Raw genomic sequence first — 13,339 nt, forward strand, 5'->3', positions numbered from 1 at the left:
GTTGCTTACCCTGTCACAGATGGTGAGCAAGCTTATGGTCAGTCCAAATGCAAGGAAGGTGACATTTTTGAGTGATCAGACTGACCTTATTATTTATGTCTACACTAAACTGGACAAGGTTGCATTTGTTCTAAAGCAGGGGTGTCAAACTCGCAACGTCATGTGACGTGTCGTGCCTTTTTTCCATTGACGGCAATGGGGTGGGCACAGTTTCACCATGACGCATCCGCCCCATGGGCCGGCAGTTTTACACCCCTGTTCTAAAGGATCACTTTCACAGTCTGAAGTTGCTTCTACACCCGACTCTTCATCTTGGTCCCAAGAAGGTATCCTAGCTAGTGCTTCTAGAGAATGTGGACTTAGTCCTTGTTATATAAGGCTTTGATAACATACAGGCCAGCTCATTGCAAAACATACTTTATATTCTTGAAGCTGCACATAATTCAAAATAAGACCACACTTTTTAAGGGGGAGGAGCATTTTATGCCTAAATTGAAATATGTATAGTGAAAACAAGGGAATGGGGAAGGAAGGAAAATGAAAGGACAATGGTGACCAGAAGTAGCAGTCAGGGCAATTGAAGATCCCTGAGCACCATTAAAATAATATGAATGTTCCTGCAAAATATTCTTTAGGATTGTATTCAACTATATCAAATGTGAAGTGAATGTTGAAATTAGAAAAGTTCACCCAAATGCTTTAAACCCTTTTTACTATTAAAATATTGCTAACTTAGCCAAAGATGACAATAAGTAATGACATGTCAGTCATGAATAAATGATATCCAGTCAACCCTACAATTGAAATTATTTCCACAGAAGCTGAAGAACCCGTCTGCCTCGACCAACTTAGTATTTGTCTTCTTTACAACTGAACATGCCAGTCACAACTTTTGCACATTTTCCTTCTTCAGTCTCATTTAGAGGAATATCATTTGAGAGCAGAGTTACTTCTTTATTTATTAAATTTTAAGGATCAAGAGACAAAAGGAGCAAATAATGAAAACAAATCCCACTCAGTTGTTTGCTCACATATTTGATACAGTGTGTATGTGTGTGAGAGAGGGATGTTTTGAAAAGCCAATTCAAGACATAAAAACATAAAAAGTCCTTTATTTAAATTTACATAGCAAGTCAACAACAGTATTCCCCAGTATTCTGCTTTAAACAGCAGCCAATCAGATGACCATGGGTGGTGCATAGCCAGCCCATGATGGTGACAGCTTTCTGCATTTTGACTCCCAGCATTTATAATCAGAACTGTGCTACTTCTAAACTTGAAACATCTGTGTAGCTATCAAAGCTATAAATCAAGTTAAAACCTTTTGGTAGCCATCCACTTTTGCAGTATTGGATTCAAAATATTATGTATTGCTACAATTTTACATTTTGTCTAAACGTATTTGCCCATTTTTGTTTTCTATTTTTGCTATATAAAGGAGAACCAATCAGTTTACTCATTTCTTTACCATATTATTGACAATCTATAATTCATCAAAAAGACAAACTTTTGTGAGAATGCTTCAAACCTTTGGGTGCCTTTCTTTTTGTACACTATTAACTAATCATTTTTTAAAAAAGGAAGGGCCAATATTCTACAGGGTGTATCAAAGTATCGATTTGTATAGCAGATGTATAATGTTATATGCTATCTTAAAATCTAAAAACAGCTAATGTTGACTTTTCCTTTAGAGCATAAAGATGTCTTTCTATTGTTAGCAAAGGGGCACTACTTGATCCAACCCAGTGAGTTATGTCCTCTAAGATTTTACACTGAGGTATTACAGCTAACTGATATCTTATGAATGAACATATGAGGTTAGAATTTTGTACTTATTTTCACAGAATCTCAACTGCCATTTTCTGCTCAAATAATTTAGAGATTCTTTTTCCACATAAAGCTTCTTTGGCTGATCTATATGCTTTAAAAGGGAGATTGAATCTTCATTTGCTATTTTCCCCTCCACTCTCCAATGTGGCTCTCCCATCTATAATAATATTTAGGGTCTTATTTAGGATTTTATTGTTCAACATTTTCTTGTGAAATCATCCACCAATATAGTTGAAATGAAGCAAGCTTATTCTTCAGTGCTGATGTGTATATGAGACAAATGCGGCCCTGATTAATTAAATCCAAATTAATTAATATAAATCTTTTTGTTTTTAGGAAATCCCCAGTTTGTGCCTTTGAAACTATATATTTGCAGAATAATCCCATATTCAGGTTATAATTGAACATTTAAAAATATCATAATTTAATGCAAGAATGAAATCACTGCTGCTTTCAAGCACAGGATCAATCTTTCAGTAAAGATTTTCTTTTTATCTATTGGCAACAACATTACACAAATGCTATTAAAGAAGAAAAAATGATTTTGAATGTTATCATACAATACTGTAGAATTTTTTAGAGATGGGCAAACTTGTCTCACACACATTGGAGACTCTAGAATAACTTACATTAATTAAGAACAATAAAAAATAACTTATTCCTCTTTTAGCTAACCCGAAGATATAAAAAGCAATCTATTAGCAAAGCATTGGAGATGGTTCTTCATTGCTAACTTTACAGCTTCCCATAGTAAAATGGATGGGAGGGGGAAAAATCTACCAATGGTTTTGATTTTTAAAATAGAGCCCCAATTTAGAACAAACAATAGAGATTAGGTCCTAAAATTGTCTGTGGGTCATTCATTTCCATGAAGTACTGAACAGGGATGACTTTGGTTTATTGCCATCCACATAAGTTATAGTTTAGAAGTTACATTTAAAAAGCATAGGTCCCAATTAGAATGCCATTTAGGATATGTTTAAGATCATTTCTGAAAGATCCTTAGTAGCACACACATTTCTGGCCAGTTTGTGGGTTATACCAACTGTGTGACGTTTTGTAAGATGTTCTTTTGCACTACTATGCACAGTGAAAATTCACTGTTCCTTTTTTTTGAAAGAAATGATCATAACCATACCATATATTTAAACTTAACTTGCCTTTTTAATAATTTATCTTTGAATTTCTTAAGGACAGGGCTTCAGGTTTTACAAAAAAATCTATTTTTTAATCAAACTATCACTTCTGCCTATAAAATATGACCAGATACCCATGCTCTATTCCCACATATGTCAGACTGAAATTAGGGAGACAGACTGGAAGAAGCAGTAACATTTTCAGGGCATTTTAAGTGTTAGATTCATTACTAATTTTCATTCTAAAGTTCCTATCCAAAAAAATGGTAGGTAACATGACAAAATAAGTCTTACCTTTTTGTATAGACTTCTCAGATCTCTGTATTGCCACATGCTATTTAAGACCTGAGATGCTGCCTTCACTACTTTTGGTGAGTGCCTATTAGGAAATTAAAAAGTTGACACATATGAGGAACTGAAAAACAGTCATTGGTTCAATCAATAATATATGGCAGTGTTTCTTAACTTCAGCAATTTTTAAGATGTGTGGACTTCAATTCCCAAAAATCCCTAGCCAGCTGCAGCAGCATGGCTGTCTGGGGAATTCTGGGAATTGAAGTCCATACATCTTAAAGTTGGTGAAGTTAAGAAACACTGTTATATGCTTTGGGAAACAGATCAAAACTTTTTTTTGAAAATCATATTTATTAAAGATTAAGAGAGAAAGAATGAACCCATTATCCCTAACCCTAATCATAATATGGTTTGTTTTTCAATTGGTGTGATATTTGTACCTGAGGAATACTATACAGTCATTTTATGAATACTCATTTGTTTTGACTGTCCCTCATACTTATGTCAGAATCCAACATCTTAATACACTCATTTACTCCTGGTTTGCATTTATGATCTGCCCAAAATTTGTACTTCCATTATCCGTAAAGTCTTCTAATACGCAATAAACAATAAGACTCCAGGAAATCATTAGGGTAGACTATAAATTACAGCTAACAAGCAGAAGATGATTGGCAAAACGTACTTGTCTCCTTTACTTTTGGAAATGCCAACAAGTTTCTCAATTCCTCCTGCATCCCGTAAGGCCTTGGCATTTTCCATATTTTTTGTGATGACTTCATGCAGGGTGCAGCAAATGGCAGTTACGGTATCATCAGACATGGTCTTGCTTGCTGAATTGTTACTGTTGTTGCCTCCTGGAAGCCGGTGAACCAGGTCCCGCATAGCATACTTGCCTTTTGGAAAGGTGTCGGGGGGGGGGGGAAATGATGGAAGCAGTCATATATTATAAGTCAAAAACCAAAGAACAGAAGCACAGGAAAGAAATTACATGATCCAATGATGTCTGGGTGTTTTATTTTGCAGGTTACCATCTGGTTGTTTGTTTATTTAGTAAACTCTTCCATATAATTAGTAGTATAATAAGAAATGGAGAACTATTATATTTCAAATTTTGCTCACTAACTCTACATGTCCTTATTTTTTCACTGGGAATATTATATATCCCTGATATAGAACAGGGAGGAGAGCCATACATATTGAAAATAATGCCATTTGAACAATTCAGTGTCTGAGTTATGCAGCAAAATAATATTGCTTAAAATGTTACTTCTGGTTGGTATTAAAATGCAGATAGGTGATCCAGAAAGAATTAATCAAACCAGGAGGCCAGGGATTTCAGGCAATTTCCATATTGTCTCTTATAGTATATATCATTACCAATTCTGCTTTAAAAGTTTTCCTGCTTATCTTAAATGAATTTTGATTTACGGAGGGTGTGTGTGTGCAGAAAGGAATAACTGAAAAGCATTTTCCTTTTTTAATTAAGAAAGTTGAGCTAACAACCCAATACACCAACTGAGGTATCCTGCAAGGGAGATTCACTTATCTGATTGCTGACTCGTATTATCACAAATGGATTTTCTATTTATTTTATCCTGGAAACAGATTATATGCTTTATTTTTCTTTTATCTTATTGATAAGTTTTCAAGACTAATCAATGAATAAACTATTCTAATTCTAATCACATTCTTCCTTATTCTATTGTAGTACAAAGTTTCAGTGTTGTGTACATCACATATTTATTTGTATGACAATCTCCCAATGATCATGTATGGCAAAGCAACTGCAAAACAAAACAAAACAAACCTATTTGTCAAAATAGCTGTATTTTCCCACCTCTGTAAATACAGAATCTTTAGTGAAAACATTTCCACCCAGGTTTTCTATCCCAATGGGCACACAAAGCTAACCCTGCAATAAAATTATAATCTGACATGAATGTTACTAAACACAGATGATCTATAGAGACTTAATTAATGATAAACTGTTTCCACAGATTTGTTGGTGAAATTACTTGTAAATAACACTACATGAGACAATGACTATATGCTGATAGCTATCAAACATCTGCATATATTCTCTGTCTCAAAAGAAATGATTCAGAAATCATTATATTGTGAAGCTTTCTGCTTGGAATTTGTCTGGTTAATCCATACTAACAAATTATAGTTGATTTATTAGTTATGTATTAGCTTCTAAATGTCAGTAGTGATATGCTCTGTCATAAGAGTGCAAAAAGTATGTAATTTAGCAATCTGTATATAGATATAATGGACATAGATATATGTATAGCCATTGGTATGAAGTTACTTAATTCAAGATTTAAAAGGTCAAAAGCCAGCAAATATTTAGTGGATAAACTTATGTATGGAAAAGTCCACATACTAATTGATACACATACACATTGCTTCTTACATCTCCACTCCCACCCAACCCCAAATCCCCATAGCTCAAATTACTGTGTTTTTGTTTTGGAAGGTGTGAAAAAAAAAGATAAATCATGAGACCTGTCATCTCCTCCCATTAGAGAACAACTATGCTATTAGCGACAGTGACCCACAAATACTGGGCAATTTCACTGAGGAAAACATTCTTTAATAGAGAAGCCTCCTTTCTGGGTAATGCACGTACACATTTGTGTAAACTTTACTCAATAATCTTATATAGCCATAACCTGCTGCAAATCTGCTAATACTAAAAAGAGCACCCACAGAAACAAAATGAACTTTTTACTTTTGTGTAACATTATTTTTGATATAGTGGAAGAATTACCAGTTTTTCAAGAAATCACTATATTTAGAGACAAGCCTTTTCCATGGCATAACTACAGTCATAAATCTTATATTGAAGATACTGGTACTTTGAAAACATAGGTTCCTTGTACTAAATAACTAATTGAGTAATTGGCTAGTATTATCCCTATAACTTACTGTATAGATGAACATTTAATTATCATTAAAAGGACTTTTACTTGCCTGTTCAGACCAAAAAGGGTCCTTTGTAGAAATTTTGAAAGGTCAATAATAATTTCCTGTCTTGATTTTGGTGTGAATAGAATATTTTTTTTAAAAAAATGGAAGGAAGAGGTACCATAAATGCAAATTTGGTAGCTTTGATGTTTTTACAACAACCAAAAGTTGGAGTTGGATTTTCACACACACAAGCATACATGGGGGAATATATGGCATGTGTGAACTCTACTGCCTTGACTATTGTAGGTTAAGAAGATAAAAAGTATTGGAAGCATATAATAAGGCAATGGCAAAGAATCCCTAAGAATTTGGAAGTCTCTCTATTTATATTAGCATAGTAATGATACAGTACTGCAGGTAAACTTGTCATTATATTAGTGGCACTCCTGTATACCCTTATTGTATTGTCTTGCAGGCTTAAATTACCTTGTGTTTCTTGAATGATTTCTTGTTGTTGTTGTTGTTGTTAGTTGCGAAGTCGTGTCCGACCCATCGCGACCCTATGGACAATGTTCCTCCAGGCCTTCCTGTCCTCTACCATCTTCTGGAGTCCATCTAAGCTCACGCCTACTGCTTCAGTGACTCCATCCAGCCACCTCATTCTCTGTCGTCCCCTTCTTCTATTGCCCTCAATCTTTCCCAGCATTAGGCTCTTCTCCATTGAGTCCTTCCTTCTCATTAGGTGGCCAAAGTATTTGAGTTTTAGCTTCAGGATCTGGCCTTCTAAAGAGCAGTCAGGGTTGATCTCCTCTAGGACTGACCGGTTTGATCGCCTTGCAGTCCAAGGAACTCGCAGGAGTCTTCTCCAGCACCATAGTTCAAAGGCTTCAATTCTTTGGCGCTCAGCCTTTCTTATGGTCCAGCTTTCACTGCCATACATTGCAACTGGGAAGACCATAGCCTTGACTATACGGATTTTTGTTGACAGGGTGATGTCTCTGCTTTTTAGTGTGCTGTCTAGATTTGCCATGGCTTTCCTCCCAAGGAGCAAGCGTCTTTTAATTTCTTGGCTACAGTCCCCATCTGCAGTGATCTTGGAGCCAAGGAAAATAAAATCTGTCACTACCTCCATTTCTTCCCCATCTATTTGCCAGGAATTGAGAGGGCCAGATGCCATGATCTTGGTTTTCTTAATGTTTAGTTTCAACCCAAGTTTTGCACTCTCCTTCTTCACCCGCAACACCAGGCTCTTTAGTTCTTCTTCACTTTCTGCCATTAGAGTGGTATCATCTGCATATCTTAGGTTGTTGATGTTTCTTCCGGCAATCTTAATTCCAACTTTTGATTCATCTAGCCCTGCCTTTCTCATGATGTGCTCTGCATATAAGTTAAATAGGCAAGGCGACAGTATACAGCCTTGCCGGACTCCTTTCCCAATTTTGAACCAATCAGTGGTTCCGTGTCCAGTTCTCACTGTTGCTTCTTGGCCCGCATATAGGTTTCTCAAGAGACAAATAAGATGGTCTGGTATGCCCATCTCTTTAAGGACTTGCCACAGTTTGTTATGATCCACACAATCAAAGGCTTTAGCATAGTCAATGAAGCAGAAGTAGATGTTTTTCTGGAACTCTCTAGCTTTCTCCATGATCCAGCGTATGTTAGCAATTTGATCTCTAGTTCCTCTGCCTCTTCGAAATCCTGCCTGTACTTCTGGTAGTTCTCGATCCACATACTGCTGGAGTCTAGCTTGTAGAATTTTAAGCATAACTTTACTAGCATGAGAAATGAGTGCAATGGTGCGATAGTTTGAACATTCTTTGGCACTGCCTTTCTTTGGAATTGGAATGTAAACTGATCTTTTCCAATCCTGTGGCCACTGTTGAGTTTTCCAAATTTGCTGGCAAATTGAGTGTAGCACTTTTACTGCATCGTCTTTTAAGATTTTGAATAGCTCAGCTGGAATACTGTCACCTCCACTAGCTTTGTTGTTGCTCAGCTTTTCTAAGGCCCACTTCACTTCACATTCTAGGATGTCTGGCTCGAGGTCAGTGACCACCTCATTGTGATTATCAGGGACGTTAAGCTCATTCTTGTATAATTCTTCTGTGTAATTTTGCCACCTCTTCTTAATCTCTTCTGCCTCTGTTAGGTCCCTGCCATTTTGGTCCTTTATCATGCCCATTTTTGCATGAAACGTTCCTTTCATCTCTCCAATTTTCTTGAAAAGATCTCTGGTCCTCCCTATTCTATTGTTTTCTTCTATTTCTTTGCATTGTTCATTTAAGAAGGCATTCTTATCTCTTCTAGCTATTCTTTGGAATTCTGCATTCAATTGGGCATATCTTTCTTTTTCTCCCTTGCCTTTCGCTTCCCTCCTTTCCTCAGCTATTTGCAAAGCTTCCTCAGACAGCCATTTTGCTTTCTTGCATTTCTTTTTCTTTGGGATGGTTTTGGTTGCTACCTGTTGTACAATGTTGCGAACCTCTGTCCATAGTTCTTCAGGCACTCTGTCTATCAGATCTAATTCCTTAAATCTATTTGTCACCTCTACTGTATATTCAACAGGAATATGATTTAATTCATACCTGACTGGCCTAGCGCTTTTCCCTACTTTCTTTAATTTAAGCCTAAACTTTGCAACAAGAAGCTCATGGTCTGAGCCACAGTCAGCTCCTGGTCTTGTTTTTACTGACTGTATAGAGCTTCTCCATCTTTGGCTGCAGAGCATATAGTCAATCTGATTTCTGTGTTGACCGTCTGGTGATGTCCATGTGTAAAGCCGTCTCTTGGGTTGTTGGAAAAGAGTGTTTGCTATGACCATCGTATTCTGTTGACAAAATTCTATCAGCCTGTGCCCTGCTTCATTTTGTACTCCAAGGCCAAACTTGCCTGTTATTCCAGTTATCTTTTGGCTTCCTACTTTAGCATTCCAATCCCCCATGATGATAAGGACATCATTTCTGGGTGTTAGTTCTATAAGGTGCTGTAGGGCTTCATAGAACCGGTCAATTTCATCCTCTTCAGCACTGGTGGTTGGGGCATAGACTTGGACTACTGTGATATTGAATGGTTTGCCTTGGATTCGAACTGAGATCATTCTGTCATTTTGAGGATTGTATCCCAGTATTGCTTTTCCTATTTTTTTATTGACTATGAGGCTACTCCATTTCTTCTGAGGGATTCTTGCCCACAGTAGTATACCTGATGGTCATCTGAATTAAATTCACCCATTCCTGTCCATTTTAGTTCGCTGATACCTAAGATGTCAATGTTTAGTCTTGTCATCTCTTGTTTGACCACGTCCAGCTTTCCTTGATTCATGGATCTTACATTCCAGGTTCCTATGGAGAAAAAATCTTTACAGCATCGGACTTTCCTTTCACCACCAGACATATCCACAGCTGAGCGTCCTTTCGGCTTTGGCCCAGTCGCTTCATTCTTTCTGGCGCTACTAGTACTAGCCCTCTGCTCTTCCCCAGTAGCATGTTGGACGCCTTCCGACCTGAGGGGCTCATCTTCCAGCGTCATATCGTTTTGCCTTTTGGTACTGTCCATAGGGTTTTCATGGCAAAGATACTGGAGTGGGTTGCCATTTCCTTCTCCAGTGGATCACGTTTTGTCAGAACTCTCTGCTATGACCTGTCCGTCTTGGGTGGCCCTGCACGGCATAGCCCATAGCTTCATTGAATTACGCAAGCCCCTTCGCCACGACAAGGCAGTAATCCATGAAGGGGAATGATTTCTTATTCTTGATAATTAGTTCAGATGTTTATTTGAAATAGAGCTATCCTTTTACTTTTTAGTAATCAGCAAAAAACCCCAATTAATCTGAAAATAATTAATTTCATCTGAAATATCAATGTAACTGCTGATTGTTTTAATGTACTATAATTTTCAACATGTATCTTTCCCATTCTATTTTGGCTGATAAAGAGTCCACAGAAAACACAAAGCTCAGAAGGGTATTATTATCTCCCCTGACATTTAACTTTTTTTTCTTTAAAGATACTATCTATATTATGGTAACAAATTGAGGCGATGATTAAAGATCATAGCTTCACAATGGCTCTTTCCAGAAATGCATGAAAAGATATCTTGCCTCTCTGTACTCTGGAAGGAAAGAAAAGGTAAGAGAAAATGATTATGCTCGGTATCATAATCAGGGATCTTAAGTCTGTAAATACATTGTTGTCACTGAAAGTTGGGTATGAATCAGAACAGAGGATATTCCTACTTTGCATCTGAAGCAAAATGCAGTAGCACAGTAGAACTGTGTAAGGAGCTCTTAAGCTAAATATGGAAGCCCAATAAGATGCTGAATGATAACTGAATGTTGCTGGGCTGTAAAGGAGAGTTCTTCCAGCTTCAGACGGCATACGGATATTTCTGTACAGGAACCTCTTGGCTGTCCATGAGCGCCTGCCAGGTTTAATTCCACAGGTAGGAATGTAAAGGAATTCACAAACTCAAAAGAATTCCAGGAATTCTTTTAATTATTTATTAATTTAATTATTTAACAGTTGTTTTAAAAAAAAGTATCAACTTACTCAATTTGCAGAACAAGCCCTACAAATAATGTTCAAAAGCGTGGAGATTCTCAGTCATCCAGGTCATAGTTGCCTCAATGGTGCTTTTTCCAAAGGCAACTGGACTGGGTTTTTTTTTTCCCTTGAGGAGGAAGAAAACCTTTTCCTTCTCATCCAACGAGCTTCAGCAATTGTGATAGCGGGGGTGGTGGCGTGTGGGCGGGGAATGGAAGGCTAGGTACTGACAGTTGAGACTCAACTGTCAAGTACCTATCCTTCCATCAGATATTGACAGTTGAGACAGTTGAGAAGTGGAACATTTTGTTGTTCTTCCTCAAGGAAAAAACATTCCAGTTATCTTTTGAGACAATGTTCAAAAGTGCTTGCAGTCTGTTTTTCTTCCTGCCTTTACATCACAGATGCCTGGTATTTTCGTCTGGAAGGATTGGGCTGCCTTGTTTTCAAACAGCCACCTTCGCTATCATATTCATTTTCCCTGGCTAGGTGAGAACCGAGTCAGTTTGGTGTAGTGACTAGAAACTGGGAGACCCATCAATTCTATCCCAGTAGAAAAACCAGCTGGGCAATCTTGTCCTCCTGTCATCCTAGGAAAAAGACAATGGTAAACCTTTTCTGAAAAACCTTAACAAGAAAACTGGAAGGACTTCTCCAGGTAGTCTCCAACAATTGGACATGATTGAATGGAAGGGGAAAAAAGGTGAGAACTTTCACACTATAGTTGACATGGATCCCTTTTGCTTTCCAGCTCCCATTTTTCCCCAACTAGTATTGTGTGGGCTGAATGCTTCTGTGTACATCAAGGTGTCCCTCCGTTTTCTACTCTGACTCTTCAGGTGGACATCATAATGTTTCCATAGTTAGATGAACAGGACTGTATTCAAGGTTTGAGTCACAAGTGTCAGAAGAAGTGGGCCTGATGATACCTCCAAACTGTGGTTAGGATCAAGATTCAATGGCTCTGTGACTCGCTGATTATCTTTTCTTAGTCCTCTTTAGCCAACATCATGACAATAGTTCTAATGATGTGGCGAAGAAAACCAGTTTCTTAATGAAAACCTGGTTTTATGAATTGTGTATTAAAATAATTGGATTTGATACCTTAGCCCTATCTCACATTTATTTTTATTCCTTTTGATACATGCTCCAACAGTTGATACTCTAATGTAGAAGTATTGGTATTGTTATAGGAAAGATGTAAGCCTCCTACTATTAAGAAATATACCTTTGAAGACATACAATTCCTTACTTGCAAAAAAGGAAGGAATAGAACTCTAATGTATTTTAAATTCACTCTGATCAAAATGGTAACATACAGTAGTACCTTGGTACTCAACTGCTTTGAAACTTACCAAATTTGGTACTCAACACATTTTGAAGTGAAAATTTTGTCCCGGTACTCATCATTTGTTTAGTACCCAACATACAAGCTAGAATCTGCCGGTGTCAGCTGCCTTGAGACTCACTACATTATTCTTTTTGGGAAAATTCTGTTTGGTACTCAACATTTTTGGTACTCATTGTGCCTTCCGGAACCAATTAACAGCATTCCGTGCGCCTTTGGCGTCCAGTCATGCCGGCCACATGACCACGGAGATGAGCACCGGCCCCTAGAGTTGGAAACGACTAGCATGCATGTGCGGGGGAACCTTTACCTTTACCTTTTACCACTGTAAAAGCAAATCTCTGTCCATTACTTAAGGAAGTAATATCTTTTGGGGAACAAAAAGGTATACACTATAGATAAAGATATGGTACACTGATCATTTCTTAATTAGCTTCAATGGAAATTCTATGTGCATAATTAATCTTCTTGATGGAAAGGCAATTGTGCACAGAAATGATGTCACAGCTTTAGTTTCCTTCACTGCTTTGCATAGCTTAAAAGTAAGATCATTTATGGTTTGATTCAGTCCATTATATAAGGCATGCAGGGAAATACCTTCACAGGATTCAATTAAATTGTATTTTCTTTATCGCATTAGTAGTCTGAGGGCTGCTATTATTATTATTATTGTTGTTGTTTTGGCTGCCCATCTTACCACAGGGTAACTCACCATAACTAAGTTTCAGTGGCATGTGCAGCTCTAGGGCTTATATACCTTCTGTGCTACAGATGATGGGAGATCTCTGCACATCTCAATAAACATTAGTTTCCAGGAAGTTACAGATTACAAATTACAGTTTACAAATACCAGTTCACACAACATGTACTTAGTTTAAGAAGGTTTTCATCAAAAGCCTTTTGCAAATTTAAGCATACAATAACTTGTGGCATGTTGTAATTTATGCATAATGGGTCCATCTTTGAATGACTGTTTGGGCCTGATTCCAGTTCTAATGTTCCCTATTTCTTGAGAGAAGCCTAATGTATGGGTTAGAGATGCTGTAATAACTGGTTATGAGAAAATGGAACACATGAGCAGCAAAGTGTGGGAGAAGCATTGAGATACTCTACAATTCAGGAGAAGGGTAAAAGAAAAAGCCTGTAAGATGAAGGGATCACCAGAACATTGGTTACAGCATTGCCTTATCCCAAAATTAGTATGCAATAATTCATTCTTGAATAGATAACAAAAAGAAATGATTTAAGGATTTGGACTTTTTTCTTCTTCTGTA

General features: G+C 37.3%; 1 protein-coding gene across 1 annotated transcript in view; it reads right to left on the reverse strand.

Moving 5' to 3' along the window:
• Positions 1 to 13,339, reverse strand: part of CTNND2 (catenin delta 2) — a gene marked incomplete at its 5' end in the record, with an annotated part of 448,616 nt that overhangs the window by 40,220 nt on the left and 395,057 nt on the right. The window contains 2 exons of the mRNA XM_083360640.1: positions 3,261 to 3,345; positions 3,946 to 4,156. Coding sequence (XP_083216766.1) covers positions 3,261 to 3,345; positions 3,946 to 4,156 — 296 coding nt within the window. The remainder of the gene's footprint in view (positions 1 to 3,260; positions 3,346 to 3,945; positions 4,157 to 13,339) is intronic.

Source organism: Vipera ursinii (assembly GCF_947247035.1).
Source record: "Vipera ursinii genome assembly, chromosome: 3".
NCBI lineage: Eukaryota > Metazoa > Chordata > Lepidosauria > Squamata > Viperidae > Vipera > Vipera ursinii.